At 33.3% G+C, this 21,245-nt stretch overlaps 2 protein-coding genes across 3 annotated transcripts; both read left to right on the forward strand.

Annotated features, from left to right (window-relative positions):
* The first annotated feature begins 1,925 nt into the window (after nt 1-1,925).
* On the forward strand, nt 1,926-7,827 carry LOC114393860 (ubiquitin-like-specific protease ESD4). Its single transcript, XM_028355323.1, has 9 exons — nt 1,926-2,927; nt 3,129-3,205; nt 3,286-3,379; nt 3,515-3,613; nt 4,463-4,555; nt 4,655-4,774; nt 6,489-6,592; nt 6,815-6,887; nt 7,270-7,827. The coding sequence occupies exons 1-9, from the start codon at nt 2,148-2,150 to the stop codon at nt 7,330-7,332; spliced, it is 1,503 nt and encodes a 500-aa protein (XP_028211124.1). The 5' UTR covers nt 1,926-2,147; the 3' UTR covers nt 7,333-7,827.
* Nucleotides 7,828-12,745: 4,918 nt separating this feature from the next.
* Nucleotides 12,746-20,815, forward strand: LOC114391800 (kinesin-like protein KIN-13A). 2 transcript variants are annotated; one of them, XM_028352773.1, is made up of 13 exons: nt 12,746-13,044; nt 13,144-13,396; nt 14,007-14,222; nt 15,189-15,380; nt 15,970-16,074; nt 16,241-16,318; nt 16,525-16,606; nt 17,018-17,180; nt 17,948-18,280; nt 19,233-19,451; nt 19,561-20,158; nt 20,246-20,311; nt 20,394-20,815. In XM_028352773.1, exons 2-13 carry the CDS (start codon nt 13,184-13,186, stop codon nt 20,574-20,576), a joined length of 2,448 nt encoding a protein of 815 aa, XP_028208574.1. In that variant the 5' UTR covers nt 12,746-13,044; nt 13,144-13,183; the 3' UTR covers nt 20,577-20,815. The 2 variants fall into 2 exon arrangements, with proteins under 2 accessions (XP_028208574.1, XP_028208573.1); XM_028352772.1 differs by having other exon boundaries at nt 12,747-13,044; nt 13,131-13,396.
* The last annotated feature ends 430 nt before the right edge of the window (nt 20,816-21,245 follow it).

Below are 21,245 nucleotides of genomic sequence, written 5' to 3' on the forward strand. Positions count from 1 at the left end.
TGGTCTGACTGTGTGAACTGAGTCTGTGAAGGCTTAGGTAAAGCATACTGTGTGGATTCATTATTGCCAATGGCACAACTAGGGATGTTATGCCTCGGTTGTTTCTTCTCTCACCATTTCTTTTTCTATTTAAAGCTTACAAATTTTTTTAGCTCAGCTTTCTCACTATTTCTTCCAGGAATATTACAGTAGGAGTATCAAATAGGTCCTAGCTTAGGTATTGAGGTTGGTGATGATATGGTATTCAATGAACATCCGTTAGGTAATTCATTCCCCTACTTTTGGTTTATACGTTTAGTTTTGGAGCATTTGATACAGAAAGGTCCATCTTATGGATGAATTGGTTAACATGTTACAACAGCTTAATTCTTAATAGATGTGTCTGGTTCAGCATGATATCTTGTTTATGCCTTTTGTTTTTTGTGTGGTTCCAATTATGTGCATTCTAAGAAGTTGGTTTGTCCTAAGATTGATATGCTGTTAGTTGTGTGTTTACCTGAGAATGCACACCATTTGCATGAAGTAGTAGTATAAATGTCAACATATAATTGTTGTCTGCATCTCTTCCTTGACTCTTTCCTTTTCTTCCATTGGTGGTTAAGTTAAAGATGTAACATGATACACCTTAAATTAAATCCTTTCGTTCTGTGTGTGTCTTTCTTATACAATACAAAAGTTATTTCAGCATCCTTTAAAATAAGCATATGAGCAGGTTGTGCCTTCGGTTGTAACTTAAATTTTATGTTGATTTGTGCTTATTTAGGCTCTTGCCCAATTTTGTATCTTCTGAGTAAGCATGTATTGTCTTCCTGTATTCTGACAGAGAATCACCAAAAAGCTGATGTTGTCTCTCAGTTGATCCAAAACAAATAGAGGTACAGTAACTAATATCATAATGCAAGGACTAACTTTGATTTCAATGACAGTTATACTAAAGTTTTAACCCTTTCCCCACTAGTGTGACTGGAATGGTGCAAGATGCCACACCAATTTCACATCTTTTTACTGGCCTATGGCATGAATCTTGATAGCCCAAGTTTTAGTAATTTCTTTAATTAGTAAGTTGATGAGCAATCATTTAGCTTTAGTACAAAGAGCAAATGAACCATCATCATCAGCAGTCTGTATCTTATATAGTACAATGGCAGGAGAGAAGATGGAGTTTTACTAGGTAATGAAGAAAGTAACTTTCAATATCTATCACTTGTCACCAGGAACACATTAGTGTCATGGAGAAGTAAATGAAAAAAGTTTGACATGAAAGCATGACACACAATTTAACACATTTTCTTGGGTATGCTTCAAAATTGTCAATGCCTACTCTAATTGAAGATTAACCTTGCCAAGAAGTGAAAATTTTATCTCCTTATGGGAAGCATACTGATAAGAGCATTAAAAATCTGTATAAAGAAGTCTTGGCTCAATTATAGATCTTCAATTAGATGTTAGATCTCTGACTTCTATATCTTTGAAATGTATTATCAGGTACATATGTATCGAGTCACGAGAAAAGGTAGCTTGCTGCATGCTACAAAATGATGAGCTTGCTGATTTTCTCCAAAACTGGAACCCTAAGGGTCATTGTTGTAGTACAGCTTGTTTGAATTAAACAGTTAAAACATTATTCCGGCTTGTAGTCTTTGCTTTTATTTCTCCATACCAAAAAAAAAAACATGTTCATGAAAATGACATTGTCAGACCTAATATTCCTGAATGTAATTTCCAGAAATAAATTTTCTTGCCCCGTAAGGAATCAAAATATTTACTGTGAATAGCACTTTGTTGACATTGTAACAAAAAAATGATTTTTTTTATTTGACCGTTGTAAAATAAGTAAGGAAAAAAATGAGTAATTATATTGTACCAAAAAATGATTAATATGTGTGATTTTTTTAACATGAATGAAACTGTTTAAAAACATGGTAGATAACTGTTAATTTAAGGTAGAAAAAGGAGAAGATTTGGAAAGAAGGCGACTTGCTGTTGTTTGTACCGCGAAAGAGAAGGCAAGCAAAAAACGTCATCCTCGGCGGAACAGGCGCGGAGGCTAATCGTTAACCAAACCAACACAGATCCCATAACGCTTCGTCTAGGGTTTCGCTGAATCCCCAATTTTCCTAACCCCGACCGGACATGCTCCTTCCCCGATGGCCGTCGTAACCAGCAACGGCAAGCGCCGCCAACATTGGCCATCCGCGAATTACCACTTTCCATCTCCCAATTCCAAAAGACCCAGAGTTTCAACAATGTCCCAAAACCACGCGCAATCCTTGTTATCCTCGACTAGTATCATTTCAAGAATCTCTAAGTACCCCGAAACCAAGCCACCACTGCATAGGGAGGTTCACGCCCCGTGTAGACCACGTAAGTTTGATTCTCCTGCCTTCAATAGAAGTTTTCATTATCCTCGCAAAGAAGAGATTAGTTACGACAAGGGCAACGTGCTCAGTAAAAACTACCAAAGGGCGAAAAATTCTGCGTTGGCTAGCATTAGGTTTGGGGAAAAGGGCAAGGAGGTGATAGAAGTGGATGCTGATAGTTCCAAGGGTATGGTGTCGGAGGATTCGAGTGTGGAAGAAGATGGACGAGAGCACAAGTGGCAAGAAGGTGGTGATTTGGTTGTGACTGAGGTGAAGGATTTGGATGCTAATAAGGATATGCATGGTGTCCCTCAGCAGCAGTCAACTTCTTCCGTTGTTTCTGAGTTGACTAACGGTGATCTGAATGTGGTTAATGCTGAGAAGATGTTGGACACTCTTTCTTTGACTCCTGAGCATGATCTTTCCTCCGTTCAAGCCTACAAGAAGTTGCTCGATGCTCTTGGCCAACGAAATGATACGCTTGAGAGGCTGAAGGCTGAAATTCAAGTTAACGAGAAGCGTATGTCCACATTTGAATTGTTGCGCCCAAAGAAGGAACTAGTTGAGGTAAACACTTGTTAACTGGCCCATCTCTGTATATTTTTTTGATTAGGCTCGCTGTAATTGTTGCTTAGCTGTGTGTTTTTGTTTTTTGTTGTTTTGTTCAATTTTTATGAATGATTCGTTGCAATGTGCCTCTGTGTTATTAAGGCATAAGAAGTGGTCTAAGTTTTATTGCAATTGACAAAATTTTACTATGGCTTTCAGGAAGTTCCATTGGAACCTTTTATTCCTCTTACTAAAGAGGAAGAAGTTGAGGTTGCACATGCCTTTTCTGCCGACAGGTATGTTTTGAAAATTTGGCTATATGCAATTCAGAAAGGTTTAAGCTGTACCATATCTTATTGATGGCCTGCTTCTACAGGAAAAAGATCTTGGTTTCCCATGAGAAATCTGGCATTGAGATCTCTGGAGAAAAGTTTCAATGCCTTAGACCGGGTGCATGGTTAAACGATGAGGTTAAACTTGTTCGCTTATTGTTTGTTTAACCTTTGTTGAATGCTGTGGAAGAGAAGAAGTTGATACCTAGCTATAATCGTGGTTTGAAATTGTTGCACTGTGAAATCCAGTGATCTTGTACCTTGCCTTTGCAGGTAATAAATATGTACCTTGAATTGCTGAAAGAGAGGGAGAGAAGAGAACCACTGAAGTTTCTGAACTGTCATTTTTTCAATACCTTTTTCTACAAAAAGGTAACATGCTTTTACTATCCGCATGAACTGAATAGTGCTTGCACACTCATGCAGCTGTCCACTGTGCTTTTTTTTTTTAATCTTCTGGGGCATGTTTCGTAGATCTTTGTTAGGCTTCATTTCTTTCATGCAAAGTAACAGTAATGGAAATGTTTTCTAAGAAACACGTCTTGAAATGTTTTGCACAATGTTGTTAAATAACTGTTATGGTGCTGCGATAACACTTTGCCATCGTATGGCGCTGTCCGCCATGGAGCCTGCTGCGCTGCGGCACCCATGGTGGACCCCCCCTCTTTATTTTTCTCTGCTTATTCTTCATTTGTTCAGATGTTCCTCATCTCTTTTGTTCTCTTCTTTGTTTTCTCTCTTATTCTCAGTGTGGCTGTTTTTGTTTTTCATCTGTTCAATGTTTTATGTCCTGTTTTCTCAAAAATTTCAGAATTTAGTTCTGTTTTTTAGAATTTCAGAATTTAGTTCTTTGTTTATTAGAATTTCAGAATTTAGTTTTTTGTTTATTAACATGTTCTATGATTTTTTTATTAAACCTATAATGATGTTCCCAATTCTTACTCACATACAGGACAACCCAAAATCAAGTTCTTCGAGACTTGTGATATTTTCTTGGATTTTAGTCTATGATTCTGTTGTTTTTTATGCTATTTTCAATTTATTTTTGCTGTTGTTTTTAGTGGATTTTAGTCTATGATGTTATGTGTTTTTATTTATTTATTTATGATATTTTCATGGATTTTATTCTATGGTGTTATGTGTGTTTTATCTATATTTGCTCTGCAATTCAGTCATATTGATCTGTCGTTGATGCTTTTAATTGTGAATTCTTCTTACCAGTTAATAAGTGGCAAGAATGGGTATGATTTCAAATCTGTGAGGAGATGGACCAGCCAAAAGAAATTGGGATATGGCCTACATGAATGTGATAAAGTAATTATGTTGAAAAAATTATCAAGTTTTGCTTTTCTTATAACCAATCAAATTATCAAATTGGTTTTTATGCTGATATTTTACATTGTTTGTTCCTAGATATTTGTACCTATTCATAAAGAGATTCATTGGTGCTTGGCTGTTATCAATAAGAAAGATAAGAAATTTCAGTATCTGGACTCACTGAGAGGAACAGATGCCCGAGTGATGAAAATTCTGGTAATGTTTTTGGTCTATTTAGTTTAACTGTATGTTTCAGATTCATATCTGCACATTTCTTGTACAAGGATTTTGGAAGTAATGACAGTGAATCAGTGACAGTCATAAAATCTTTATTTGGTTTCAATCATGAATCATCAACACTTTTAATGATGATACAATCCCCCCTATTTTTTTTTTTACCTAATTTTGTATCTTTCCATTTTTAATATTGTATGATCTGCAAGTTGAGTAATTGGATAATATCCAATTATTTTATCTCCTTTAGAATATCAAATACAGTGTGAATGGAGGAAGCCATGCTTAAACTATTTGAAAATCAAAATTTATTCCTGCTTTAATTTGGATACGGCCTTTTAGTTTTCTTTTCAATCTTTGGAGAATCTCCTGTCCTTTTATATCTCATCCCCCTTCCTTTGGTCATGGCTCAAGTCCAACGACAAAGACTTTACAGTACATTTTAACCAATGGGCTACTAATCTAACATTAGGTTTCTGTACCTAGCCTAGGAGTAAGGGGGATGGATTTTTGTAGTAGGGTGTTACATAGCTGGGTGCTGTGGTGCTGGCTTGGGTCCTATCAGTAAACATAGGAACCAGCTGGCCCCAAAAATACTGTAATTTTAGTACCACTGGTACTCCATATTAATATATCATATATATTTTTGCTGAGCAAAAAAAAATATCTCATTAGCAGGTCAATGTTTAAAATTATGTTGAATTTCAAAATTAACCAAACTTTGATTCACACAAGCTGGTTATTGAAGAAAACTTCGGTCTGATGCATAGAATTCAATTTGATGGGTTGAACATCTTGTTTGTCCAGACCATATATTGACGTCTGGGGAAGGCCAAAATGTATATTGACATCTGGTGAAGGCCAAAGATCATGCATGTGTCTGTAGTGCCTCAATCCAGTCATGAAGAATAAATTTAGGGGGATGAGGAAGCTAAACAAACAAATTTGACAAAAGGGAAATAGATAAAAAAAAAATGATAGAAAACATGAGTGTAATTTCAGGCAGCCTACCAATAAATAGAACTTTTTTAAATTAGAAACTAATTGAAGTAGAGGATTTGCACAAAATCAACTTAATATAAATCAAAATCTAATTAATAGATAAATCAATGAAGAACTATTGAATAAGAAAACCACTAATTATGAAATAAATTATGATTAGTGCCCAAACATTTATGTGTTGGATAGTTGACTTAGTATTTGAATTTGAACATTTAATTTTTGGACAATCGATTTAGACATTGTGCATATAGATATACTTTTTGAGTTAGTTGTTGTTATGCTCCTACTTATGGTAAATTAGAATTATGTTTGATATTAGCTACAGTTTTAGGTAACGTGAGATTTTTATTATGTTATACAAAAAATATTCTTTGCTTTACCAGTGTTAACAGGTCTTGTTAGTTTTTAAATATTTTACAAACCAAATAAATGTGATTTGCTTTTATTAGGTGCAGGTTTTTGCCTAAAATTAGGCACCTCTAGATTGTGTCATGTTTTTAGACTTTTAGTTATGGAGACAAAACATTTTCAAGTTTTTGAAATTACATATTTATGTCATCACTGTCACTATTCCATTAAGGAAGAAGTCCGCATTTCCCACAGGACTTAATTGGATGGGGAACTCAGGAAAGATATATAGGTGTATTCACATTTGGTTGGGGCAATTCCTGATGTTTTTCTTGATGTCTACCAGGCTAGCTATATTGTAGATGAAGTAAAGGACAAGACTGGAAAAGATATTGATGTAAGTTCTTGGAAAAAAGAATTTGTTGAAGACCTTCCTGAGCAGCAGAATGGGTTTGTTTTCTTCTCCTATTCACTTAATGAACCATCATTAGCAGGTGGTGGAGCTAGGATGTTTTAGTAGGGGCTTGGTAGGAATTAAATAAGTGGTGTGTTTAGACATCAGTACTTTACAAATACCATCTCAATTTTCATTCCTTTTTTTGTACCTCTGAACAGTATTTGCAGCAGTTTGTGGGCGAATTATTTTCTAAATGCAATTTGATATTTGGACAGGTATGATTGTGGGGTGTTTATGATCAAATATGCTGACTTCTATAGCAGAAACTTGGGGTTGTGTTTCAACCAGGTACGATATTATAGTTGTTCCATTTCTGTAAGAAAGCATGCCTTTGTTTTCTGTTCATTTTATTGCATATGGAAATATTTTCCTTTTTCTGAAGTCATTAACTTGGTCAGTCATTCACCTGTTTGATACTTTCTTACTGCCAATATAGATTGCGTTGCTGCCAAGAATTTTTAATTATATAACATTTCAACATTCAAATCTTGTAATTTTTTTATGTTGTGTATGGTGTGACCAATGTTTCCTTGCTCAATGGGACATTCTAAAAAGATCCAATGGATCTCATTTTAAACCTCGTCAAATTGGCTGAGGAAGCCTCGTTTTAATGACTAATTTTTCATATGGTTTCTGAGTTGAATTCCTTTTTCCATAACTCCATTTGTAGGAACACATGTCTTACTTTCGGCGCAGAACAGCTAAAGAAATCTTGAGATTAAAAGCTAACTAAGCAAAAGAATATTCATTTTGTATTTCCATATTGGATTTTGGTCATAAAAAATCGAAACAATCATTAATGTCAATCAGTAGAGCACTTTTTGATGAAGGATCCTTCATTCGTGTCACTATCTTGACCGTAACCATTCAAAAGTTCTGGCATTTGCTAGAGATTGTGGACGGGACTGATCATACTTATCATCCCGATATATCCAGGTACACCATGTTGGTAGTGTAGTATGTAGTAGGTTGTATATGCTACGCAAAGGTGAATCATAGATGAGATGAGGCATTAGGTTGTGGTTTTAATTATGTAATGATAAATGTGCTCCCTCGCCTTTTTTGGTGTCTGGTTACTATTTGCGTCCTTTTCTACTGAAATTTGAACTTGGCTGTGGGGTGATGTCATATAAGGTGCATTAAGAGCATTGAAGGAAACGGGGTATTACTTTGCTTTTGATTATGACTTAATCTGATTTTATATGAAACAATGTTATGCAGCATTTTATATTTTGTTTAGAACAAACTAATTTTTAGGAATTGGATTTTATTCATCAATAATTTTCTTAAATGATTAAAATAAAAATTGATTTAATTTTGAAATCTGTAGTAATGTGAGTGGATTTAATTTCAATTTAGATTTAACTGTCTGAATTGATAATTTTATCCATTTTTATTTTTCTTTTTTTTTTGTGTATTTTTAGTAAGATAGTAAATTGTTAAAATGGAATGAATGTCATTCAATATTAAGATGTTCTAAATACAAAACTTGATATATAAATTAATATTAGGTTTTCAACATTTAAAAAATAATAATCAAAATCAGGTTCTGTTCAAGTTAAATGATTCTGAACACAGCCTTTGATTCGTTTGAAGCGCTGGGGCATGTAAGATTATGGATGATAAATTGATAATTAAATATACATTTTGTATAAACATTAAGCTTAATGTCACTTTTGTTCTATTAAGTTTATTTTAGTTTCATTTTGATATGTTTTCAACAAAACGGATCGTTTTTGTATTTTTTTTGGTTTTTTTCTAAAACATTTAATTCTGTCAGTGTTTTAAATTTTAAAACAATAAATTTTAAATAGTAATGATTAATTATTAATTATTACTATCTTTATTTTATTTTAAAAATTATAAAACAATCTAATTCCTAACCTCTTTTCTTTCCTAAACACCAACAGCCATTATTACTTCACCCCTCCCCCCACCATGCCCACCACCTTGCCCCCAAGTTCCTCCTCTCGCATGCCTCCCTCGTCGCCTCCTTCTCCCTTCGGGGAAATCCTGGTCGTTGAGTTGAGTGAGGGGGGAAGACACGAGAGTCAATGAGGGAGGGAGGGATTGAACTTGTAAATTATATTTTGTAAATAGAAGGATTGCAAATCATGAATGTTTTACAAAAAGTGGTGGAATGTTGTTGAATGTAGCACTCCACGACGCTTCTCATAAAACTGTCGTAGTTTGTTTTTTCTCTATTTATAAAATGGTCACCACTTGACATTTTAAGATGGTTATTATAAACTATCATCATTTTGGCATCCTAGAATACATTTTTATAGCAGTGTCTAGTGAATGTGATGAATTTGTTCATGTTGCAATGTTTAAGGAAGAGGGTGAGGGTATTTTTGGTATTAAAAAAACCATCAAAACACATGTGCAATTCACATGACTTATTTTACAACAACTTTTAAAAATTTAAAAATTAAAATAAATTAAAATTGAAAATTTAAAACATAAATTAGGTTTAATTTAAAACAATAAATTGAATGATTTTGTTTTATGTTATGTAAGAAAAACAAATTTAATGTTTATGCACTAATGATTGTCTAATTATAAATCATTATTTGAATTGTTTTAAGATAATTATTTTAAAAATTAATAAACTTATCTTACATAATAAGTTGTGATCGGATGATTATATAAAACTTTTTACACTTTTAATTCATAACTTTTTTCTATGAATAATAATTCATCTTGTCTATTATACAAACAAAACATGTTGTCAAAAAAATCCTTAAAATTTAAATTTGTTAATTGTCATTAAAACACGAGTAATTTTATATTTTATGAGTGAGTAATTTTATATTTGTAAACGAAGTATAATTTTTTTAGGTATATTTATGGGCACACACATAAACCAGGAAAATATCTTAACAAGCTTAGATAGAGAATGAAGGTAGAATTATTATATTCTATATGGTATGATCCTTTTCAAATCATTCATGAATTGAGTGACATCTTGATTCGGTAGATTCATTAACGAGTCGAGATTATCGCCAAAGTCATGTGAAATAGAAAGGCGTAGGAGATATACGCAAAAAAGACGTAAGAGAGGATCTATATTACGAGAGTCATGTTATCAACTTCTGAAAATGCGATGTTGGAATTCTGACGTATATTTAGAAAGGATGGGAGAGCTACTTTGGTGAATTAAAACAAGAAAATCAAGCTTTAATTCAAATTAAAGTCCCTAATTAATCGTTGGATCTCAAACCTCCCATGCTTCAAGCCAAAGCAAAGACTTTGGTTCAAAAAAGAAGTGAAGCCCAAGGTATGGCATATTATGCATGATTTGAAAACGATTTTCATTTTCTTTTAAAATAATAAATAGGTTACAACGATGCCAAAATAATACACCCAGCCGGCCATTTCTCATACTTTTTTATTTGAGATTAAATAAAGATACAAAAAAAAAAACTACATTTTTCATTTGTTTTTAATCAGGCAATCAAATATTATAAAATAAATGGTACCAGAGGTACCTAAAGGTAAAGCGTACATAGTGTGGCATTATAAGAGAAAAGGAACGCAGAGGTTAAAATTTACTTATAGCAAAAATAGTTTGTTTATAAATAAAGTCTAACCTCCAAAAAGAACTACCCTCCCCTATACCTCTGTAAGTGTGTTCTCCTAATACACTAGACATTAAGTCCCCCACAACAACTTCAGCAGTACACAAACTAATTACAGAAAACCAAACTAAGAAACCAAAAAAGCATAACTCCACTTACTTCTCCAAGTCTGATTTTGAAATTCATCGTGACTCCATCTCTGTTAATTTTGTTGAATATACCAGTTTCACCTTGTGACAGTTGATTTATGGCTCTTGTTTCATAATTACCTTTATATTAGAAATCCAATCATACATGGAACACTAGAAGTTCTTCAATTTGGTTGTGTTCCATTTCCAAGATCTGACTTTGATGAGCTCCATAGCCTTTTCCACATCGAGAGGATTGTCATTGAAGAGCAAATTATTTCTTGTGGTTCAAATAGTCCATAGAGCTGCTTCAGTCGTGATTGTATATTGGTTTAAGAGTGATGCCAGCATTTTCCTTGGTTTTAATTATATTATGGTTAATTCACTAGCAATGCTCCAACGCTTTTCATTAATCATACTATAATAGTATTTGAAATACCATATGGCTTCTTTGTCCGTCATACAAATAGTTAAAATGTTGTTCGATTAGGCATTAGAGCAACACTGACTTGACACAAAATGAGCCTATTACAATTAAGTAGGTAACTTGAGATAACGAGTTTTTAGTTTTGACATTTGGACTTAATTTGAATCCTTGACCTTTGAGGCAATCAATGTGTTTAGGACTATCTAGTGCAAAATCCTCAGATGTTGACGAGATATGATGCCTATATGTATATGATCTAACAAAATGAGCACATTTCTTTCTTTTTGCAAAATCCTTAGATGTTTAGGACTATCAATGTGTTTGATTAAAATAAAATAAAATTTTCAAAGAACTAAAAAACTAAAATCATCACATTAATGTTATTCACGAGTTAAGAATTTTTTGAAGGAATTCATAAGGTAAGAATGAGTGTGACTTATATCAGTGTAAAATAAAATAAAAAAATCCACGCTAAATTTATAATTAGAATATTTTTTGGCGGGTACGTCAATGAAGGTGAAGAGGTGGAAGGTACGTTAACTTCTTACCTTTCTCGAAGCTTGAACATAAGCCGTCCGGGAGAAGCCACAAATAGAACATTGGATTACCTATTTTATTTAACTTGTCATAATTAAAAGTTTAAGCAAGAAGATAAAACAATCATATAAATTAATTGACATTGAATTTGTCCACAATTTACATTTATTTGTCGTCCATATAAAATTTTGGACAGCTGATTAACTGTGCTTCATTACAACGTGAAAAGGAAAATTTAAACAAGAAGAACAAAAATTTATAAACTATTCTATGATCAAAGTTTGAGTTGGAAAATATGCACGTGTCTTGAATTCGGCCATTGATCCTCTCAAGCTTTTTCGGTTGAAGAAGTGGACATAATAGCATGCATGTCACGCAACATATGTTATGTTGGTCTGTTGTAAGCTTTTCAATGAAATGTCCAGTCTAATACGAAAGAAACACTCCAAAATGGGAGACGTAATAAAATCAAAATGTACGTATGGTCATATTTTTCCTAGGATGAAATGATATTTCTCTAAAGTGAAATTTAAATCAAGAATCCTATGTAACAATCTGCTTCATCGTTTAGATCCTTTTCCACTTTGCTTGATTCACTATGCCATTTTCTTGTTTTTGTTGTTCAGAGTTAATTGATTCAAATAGTCTAATTATTCATCTTAGTTGACGTGTAGTTTTTGTTTTCTTTTACCCAGTTGTGCTGAGCCATGCATTTGGCATCGACATAACCTGACATACAACTTCTACAATTCAAAGGTTCAATTATTATTGTGACGCTTGTACTGTTAGGACAATACTCCTACGTACGTATTTCTCTAACTTTTCTCATACATATATTGCTTGTACTGTTAGGAGTATATATATATATATATATATATATATATATATATATATATATATATATATATATATATATATATATATTAAAAAACATTACTTTATTACTTACGTACATTACACAATTCCAATAGGTATTTTAATTTTGAGATAAATTGATATTTGTACACTTTTTATGTACAATGGCATGCATACTACTAAACCATCCTCTCCACTAGGCTAATCCTAGTGATTCACACAATTTATACGCTTTGGTTTAGTTTATTAGAATAAAAGAAACAAAATTATAATTTCCTATTCTTTTCTGTATTAAATTAGTTTTTGTGCTCATTAACATTAATGTGATCTTTTTTAAAAAACATTAACGTAATATTAATTTTTTTATAGTTTTTTTCTCCAAGAGAAGTTGAACTAAACACAATTTTAAGAAATTCCTTAAAAAATAATAGTCTTTATGAAACAGGAGTATTTTTTTTTTTTAAGACCGGAGGAGGATATATTAGTCTTTATGAAAAGATTTGCTTTCGTCGTAGCCGTTTTAATAATATTTGAAAATTGAAAATAATATATAATATATAATATTTTTACTATCCGTAAAATTTTGCTTTGTTTTTTTGTCGAAGTATATATGATATCATCATCTCTTACCCCTCTCCCTTGTTTGGTTTGTCTCACTTGTTCCGCCATCGTTTCATTCCATTTTCTTCACTCACACACCAAAGCAACACAAAAGAGAAAATTACAAGCAACGCTCTCCCATCGTTTTCGTATTTTCCACCACTTTCAGATCTGCCAATCACCATTTCACACCGCAGATCTCGATTCTCCGCATTCAATAACTCCTTTCACTCGAATCCCAGGGCTCGCCGATTTGGATTCCGTCCTCTCACTCCGCTCTTTCATGTTCTTCTTCGGTTTCCAGTTCTCTCCCCATCGTAAGTATTCCTCCTTTTATTCTCCCTATTGTCGTGTCATGTAACGGTTTTCCAATTCGAATTCCAACGTGCGTGTTTGTGCGAAGCGTGTGAAAACAGATCTTGAAAATTGGCGCCCCAAAGACGGTCGCAGCGCCACATGGGTGGCCAGATGCAGCAGAGCAATGCCTCCGCCACTGCTCTGTATGACCACGCCGGCCCCGGATCCCTGCACAATGCGGCAGGACCGGCCACCGATGCCGGCGACGCCGTCATGGCGCGATGGTTACAATCCGCCGGCTTGCAGCACCTGGCCTCTCCATTGGCTTCCACTGCCATCGATCAACGCCTCCTTCCCAACCTTCTTATGCAGGTATTCTCTATTCTCGCCTCTCTTCCATAGACAACTACTTTGTTAGGTTCTCGTTTCTAAATTATTTGTTGATTGTTCGCTTTCTTAAAGAGTTATGAATTATCAATTTATTAATTTACTGTCTCTTTTTTTTTCCTCTCCTGCAATTTCTTTTATGTCCATGCTGTATATCGTGTGGTAATTTGTTCCTTCGAAGTTCTGTGTCGATTATTTGAGAGATAATCATGGATACCCGTACGGCTGGACATTTTCTCCCTTTTCTTCATTTATTTCGCTACTGTTGACTAACATGCTATCTTCCCTCGATTCTGCTTGATGAAGTTATTCGTGTTTGTTAGAGAAAAGCTGTTTAATTTATTTTGTGAATCATAAATTCATAACGCATTTTGCGTTTTGGATAAATTTGTTTGTTTTTAACATTTTGCAACACTTGACTATTTTACTATTTGAAGTTTGAGCAATCCTTTATTTTGAGGAATGATAACATTGATAACCTTTTCGATATTTTTGAGAAGCTTACATTGGTTGTGCTAAATTTTGTTTATTTTTCTGGCTCATTGCCTATCTGGTAGTCTATGAGATGACTTAGATGAACATGATATTGCCTTAGGGTTATGGAGCACAGTCTGCAGAGGAAAAGCAGAGGCTTTCTAAGTTAATGAGAAACCTCAATTTTAATGGGGAATCTGGTTCTGAGCCATATACGCCCACTTCCCAAAATTTAGGTGTTGTATCAGATGGGTTTTATTCTCCAGACTTCAGGGGAGATTTTGGGGCTGGGCTTTTGGATCTTCATGCCATGGATGATACAGAGCTTTTGTCTGAGGTAAAATTCACTATGTGGTGGTTTCCTGTTCATTCAATTAAACCAGCAGATTGCAGTTTGATTCCTTTTCTACACATTTTGCAGAGATAATATGTTCCACATGTAAAGTTGTCTTCCATGTATCTGAGAAAATTAACCCAATATCACTACTAATTTTCATGAAAAGCTAAGCTAAGCAATTTTTTATACCATCTTGTCCAACTGTTTGTTTTGATGATGGTGAAAACTTTTGGTTATATAAGCAGATATTTAGACGATAATCATGGGTTTGAATATCTGAACCAAGGTTATCAAATTGAGATTCTAATCTTGAATTTCCAAGCTAGTTATTGAATCATAAATCATAATTTGAATCAAATTTTAAGATTCGGAGACAATGAAAAATTGCTTCGAATATATCATATAGGATGATATATAGTGTTCAATGTAAATTTTAACCTTGAAACAGATAAACAATGTAACCATAAGTCTTGTAAAACAAATTATCAGTTATATCTTTAGTTTGTGAAGCCTTTATCTTAGACGAGTGGAAACAAAGAAATCAAATATTCAAGCATTGAATGAGTGGGTGACAAATAAAGTAGCATAGTAATCAAATAGGATAAGTTCAAACATGCTCCTTCAATTCCTTTTCATTCAACACTTTAAGCTTATATGATTTTCAATTTTTTTTCCCCATGAAAATTGGTTAAAGAAAAGTTAAAATAAAATAATGAATATAGTTGAATCGATGATACAAATCGATAGGTAGTCAGAATCGTAGGATTCAAATTCTGAATCGGAAGATTCTAATAAACTATGGTTTGAACCTGTAAACTTTAGCAATTCTGTTTGAATTTTGTTACTTCTTTATTGTGCATGTTTACTCCCATTGGTCCCACATATTGTTGCATTTCCCTTAAGTTTCTTTTGCCTTTGCAGTATATGCATATGTTTTATTGTCTCTGATTTCATTTCTCTTTTCAGCATGTTATTTCAGAACCATTTGAACCATCACCCTTTATGCCTGGAGGCACTAGAGGTTTTGTAGATGACTTCAATTCAATTAGCAGAAAGCAGGAGAGAGGAGAAGCAGATTCTGATGCATCACTTTTCTTACCTACAAATGAAAAAGAGAATAATACAAGAGAAAATAATGTTGCTAAGATTAAAGTTGTGGTATGTCAATATTTATAGAGATAAATGACATGCATATATTCAGGGCAGTGTCTAGGTATTTAGGGGCCTAAGGCCAATTTTTTAAAGAAATCTGAAATGATATTAATTATCAATTTTATATTAATTTTTTAGATTTCTAAGCTACAATTTTTTTATTAATGCTTTATAATCAAGTTGTTTTAATATGTGCATGAATAGCTTCATGCTTGCACTTTAAAACATGTAGAAAGATATAGTTTTCCTATGCTGAGGTGTTGCAGTCAGTACGTATTGAACTTTTGAATTCGATTTTATGTTCTTTTGATATTTTAGTATGCCAATAAGTAACAGCACAACCACTTCTCTTTTTTATCATCATTTTACCCAAACTAGCAGAAGAATTCACTAAAAATCATCATTTGGAAAAGAAACATTTGAGTAAAATGCATCTTTCATTATTAATTGCTACATATTAATTCACTAAAGCATTTTGTACCTTTTCATTCTTAAATTAACATGTAATTTTAATTCTGGATTCCTAACATTTAAGAGAGATTTATAATTATCATTGCTAATTTTTTAAACAATTGTTTTTCAATACATGTCCTAGGTACGCAAAAGACCATTAAATAAGAAGGAACTTGCTAAGAAGGAGGATGATATTGTAACTGTATATGACAATGCATATTTGACAGTCCATGAACCCAAACTAAAGGTTTGTTTTGTTGGAATGATACACTATAATTATTGATTTACCATTTATAATTATATCAGTTCAAAGGTTGAATTGTTTAGGACTCAGTATTAAATTCTATTTTATTTTTCTATTCTCGTTGTTACTTACTGTTCAAAGATCTAATTGTTTGTTCTGTCATGAAAAGGTTGATTTGACAGCTTATGTGGAGAAGCATGAGTTTTGTTTTGATGCTGTTCTTGACGAGAATGTTACCAATGATGAAGTAAGGCTGCTCCTTATGAAAGATTGAAATTTTATGCTGTTTCTTATTTAAATTAAATTAACCTTTTTTCTTCAGTAGTTATGACGTCAATATTTGGCTTGTTTGTTGTTGTTGGTATTTGGTATTTATGAAAGTGACCTTCCTTTGTCTTGGTCTTGACTCTTGAGTTGTTAATCTAAGGCATGATCCCTGCTTTGCAATAACAGGTATATCGAGTTACCGTAGAACCAATTATTCCCACAATTTTTGAGAAAACCAAAGCTACTTGTTTTGCTTATGGTCAGACAGGTAAGCAAATTATTCTTCCTTGTTCATATCATATCTGTACCAAACATTATTAATAAGCACTATCCAATTTACTTTCCAAACCTTTTTCTTTATTCAATATAATATTCTCTATGTATGAGCTTTGTGTGTTTGTGTGTGTAAGTAGTTGTGGATGGTTCTTGATTATGTTCTGAGCATAATGGCATGGGGATTCTGTGCTTTTCTTTTTTCTTGTGTAGTATTGCTCTTGAAGTTTTAAATGAATCAAACTGCTTTTTTTGGACATACTTTCCTTTTTAATGAAGCAGTATTTTAATAGGTGGCATCATATAAAGCTTGTTCATACATGTTCCACTGCTACTCCTTTATCCCCATATTTTCACTACATTACTTTCATTCATTATTGTGACGCTAATAATGTTTTACTTTCAGGAAGTGGCAAAACATACACAATGCAACCGTTGCCGCTCAGAGCTGCAGAAGACCTTGTTAGACAATTGCATCGACCAGTATATCGAAATCAGAGATTTAAATTGTGGCTTAGTTACTTTGAGATATATGGTGGAAAACTTTTTGATCTTCTTAGTGATAGAAAGTAGGTATTTCTTTCATGTGTTGGTGTATTTGTCCTTCAGGCATTACTTTACCTTTGGTATGAATGCTTTGTATTTGTGATATGGACCTTAACTAGAAGATTGTGTTTTTAGGTAGAGTTGGTTTCAAGATATGTAATTACTTTCCAGTAATGCTGTTCCTTGGTAAACTAAAAGCATGTTTGGTGACAATTTAATATTCCAAGTAATGTTTTCCAAAATTTGAATGATAGAAAAAATAAAAGCTGGAATGGAAATCATTAGTTGGAATATATGATAACTTCCAGCATTCCTATGGGAATGCTTCATTCCCACCTTTCATCACGGGAATTAAAGACTAGTATTGCAGAGTATGAAGATTATTCATTCCTGGAATCAATTATGCTTGGGAATTTTTTTTGAAGTTTGTAACAATTCTATTCCTAATTTCATATTCCCAGGAATAATTTTGCAAAACCTGAAACAACCACTCTTACTGTTTGCATCTAGCAGTATTTTTTATCATAGTATTACACAGTCCACTAAGAACATAACTTGTGGACAGCAGCATAATCATACATGCTACTGAATTGAGTTTAAATTATTAATCTATAAAATTTATATCAAACCTCAACCGTCAAGAATATTTAATTTAGAATTTTCCTAAGCAACATAAACTTCATTTTGTCTTGTTTACTCAGTGCTATCAACTTGCATGTTATATTCTTGCTTGAATGCGTGATTTGTTAATACAGATTGCTGAGTGGCTGTGTTTGTACACTGTGAATAGGAAACTCTGCATGAGAGAAGATGGACGGCAGCAAGTGTGTATTGTAGGACTGCAAGAATTTGAAGTTTCTGATGTACAAATTGTCAAAGAATTCATTGAAAAGGGGAATGCAGCAAGAAGTACAGGGTCAACCGGTGCAAATGAGGAGTCCTCCAGATCACATGCTATCTTACAACTGGTTGTAAAGAGGCACAATGAGGTAAAAGAGAGCAGGCGGAACAATAATGATGTAAATGAGGCAAAAAGTGGGAAGGTTGTGGGGAAGATTTCTTTTATTGATCTTGCTGGAAGTGAAAGAGGTGCTGATACTACTGACAATGATCGTCAGACAAGGTACTTATCTATATTTTTTAAGAATGTTATGCATGTTAGTTTTTTTTTTTTTTTTGAGAGCCACATTTTAACAACTCCTTTCTTGACCTATAAACCATTCTAGTTGGCAAAGGTAAATGGAGCCAACTTGTTTTGGTTTATTTCACTACCTGATTTGTAGTTACTGTATATGTGTCTGCTATTGTGAACTTGTAATAAAAATGAAATTTCAATTTAGTATATATTCAAAGTTTCAAATAATAAACTGAGGGGCTGCTTAGTTGCACAAATCGTTATAATAATGCATGAGTACTTTGCAATGGGGATGTAAAATGGATGTTTTTGGATAAATTTTGCAGTGGATTAAATGATGGTAAAAATATAAAGCATTAGTCCATTTATGATATGTTACAAATGTATTAAAAATTTAATCTACTCATGACTCATTTATAAAAGGAATCCATCTAACCTATCCATTAATATTTTTTCATGGATGGATATCCAATCATCTATTTAAGATTGTATTATATTTTTTTTTCTTGTCAACAAAAGAAAAAATCTCTTCTCACGAGGATTGTTTTCAAAATATGCTCCTATGATGATCATGATCCAATATCTTGACCCATTGGTTTAAAAAATGATGGATGGTCTATAAATTATGTGGTAATAATTGTTCATTCAATCCATTAAGTTTTATGGATTTATACATCAGCGGATTAGTTGGATTTGTGCATCAACAGATTGGATGGTTAGTGGATTATGGATGCAATTGTCATCCCTATCTGTAATTTGTAAATAAATGTGAAATTTCCAATTGTGTTGTTTGTTTATTGTTGTCTGACTTATAGTATGATGTTATTTTCATGTAACTGCTGCAAATATGTCGTTGAGTTCCTTCCATCCCTGCTTAACTGCTTTGTTTCATATAGTAACCAATATCTTCGTTTTGGCACTTAATGTATCATTACTACAGGATTGAAGGTGCTGAAATCAACAAGAGCCTTTTGGCTTTGAAGGAGTGCATTCGTGCTTTGGACAATGACCAGATCCATATTCCTTTTCGTGGAAGCAAGCTTACAGAAGTGCTCCGGGACTCCTTTGTTGGAAATTCAAAAACTGTTATGATCTCTTGTATATCCCCAAATGCTGGGTCATGTGAACACACACTTAATACCTTGAGATATGCAGACCGGTATGTGTTTTCTTATTGCAAGATTAAGATTATATTCATAACTGGGTGCACTTTTTCCATTCACATGCATATTTTTCAGATATTAACCATTTCTTCGTAATGTGAACAGAGTTAAAAGTCTATCCAAGAGTGGAAATCCTAGAAAGGACCAGGCCCCAAATCCTATACCACCACCAGCAATTAAAGAGGTTTCATCCACATCTTCACTTCCAGGTAGTGTTGGTGCAGAGGATTTTAATAATGGTCAACGTCAAGAGGTAAAAACAATGGACATGAGCAGGAAAGTTGTCGAAAAGGAAAGTTCTTTGTACAGCTCCGCTGCTGATGTTGACAAACAATCAAGTTTTTCTTCTAGTTGTCAATTCAATGGGCGAGAGGAAAAAAGCTCAGCTTCTGCCCCAATGGACAGGGAAAAGTTTGAAGTAAAGAATTCTTACGGTGGTGATTCTACCAGTCAGAAGATGAACTCTTATTCCCTAAATGTTACAGATGAGAAAGTGCAAAGGGTGTCTCCTCCACGCAGAAAAGGGACTAAGGAGGAGAAATCTGAAAGATCTGTAAATTGGGTAAAACGGGATGTCGATGGTTATGATCATTCCACCACAAGCTCCAAACAGCAGAGCACAGGAAATTATAACATTACCACTGGATCGGGGCAGTCTGAAACAGAATCCTCTTCTAATGTGAATATCAGCGCAATACTTGAGGTTTGTCAAATTTTTGGATTTACCTTCTCCCAGTTTAAAAGTTGACTGTAACACTTTTTAGTATCTGTTTAATTTGTACTTCTGCAGGAGGAAGAAGCACTAATTGCTGCTCATAGGAAGGAAATTGAAGACACAATGGAGATTGTTCGTGAAGTGAGTTAAACAAATAACTAAAACATTCTTCCTTGTGGACTAGTTTGTTGGAGCTCATTTTTGTGTTGCTTTTTGTTATTAGGAAATGAAACTACTGGCAGAAGTGGACCAGCCGGGAAGTCTTATTGACAACTACGTGACCCAGTTGAGTTTCGTGCTTTCTCGCAAAGCAGCTAGTCTCGTCAGTCTCCAAGCACGCCTTGCAAGATTCCAACATCGACTAAAAGAACAAGAGATACTAAGTAGAAAAAGAGTGCCCCGTTAAGAGACTCGGTTTCTCTTGTTCAGTGATGACGTGTATGTTCTTGATGTCATTTCTCAGTGTTTGTTAGCGATATAGTTTTAAAGGTTTTTGTTCATTTTATAAAAAAAAATGGATCTTTTGTTGGGTATTCAAATTAAATTTACTCAAATGTATATTTGTCCCTTCTGTGATATTATTATGCCCACCTTATTATTGCCTTTGCAAATTGGATTTATGTGTAAATTATTTTTTATTACGCCATCTTAGTCTTTTACTGTCATATTATTAAAAAGCCTAACTATAATAATTAAATAGTGTTTTTTTAAGATGTTATTACTTACCGTATTATATAATTTAACTATTTTTAATTGGAGAATATTGCAGAGAGAAAAGTATAAAATTATTGCAGATTGGAAATTAAAAGAAATGGAACATTCTATGATTAGAGTATGAATTTTTATAAATAAAAAAACAAATTTAGTTGCTAATTTTCAATTAATAATTATAATGTCTTTTTCTTCTTGAAATATTTTTTCATTTTGATAGAAACAATATCTATATTAAGATAATGGTAAATGTATAAGGAAGATGTTAATAATACACTTTGTAATATTCTTTTTTAACGCTTTTTAATTATTTAAAAATTTGATTTTTATTAGTTTGAGAATAGTATTTAGACTTGCAATTTTT

The sequence above is a fragment of the Glycine soja genome, chromosome 17, assembly GCF_004193775.1.
Source record: "Glycine soja cultivar W05 chromosome 17, ASM419377v2, whole genome shotgun sequence".
NCBI classification, from domain to species: Eukaryota; Viridiplantae; Streptophyta; class Magnoliopsida; order Fabales; family Fabaceae; genus Glycine; species Glycine soja.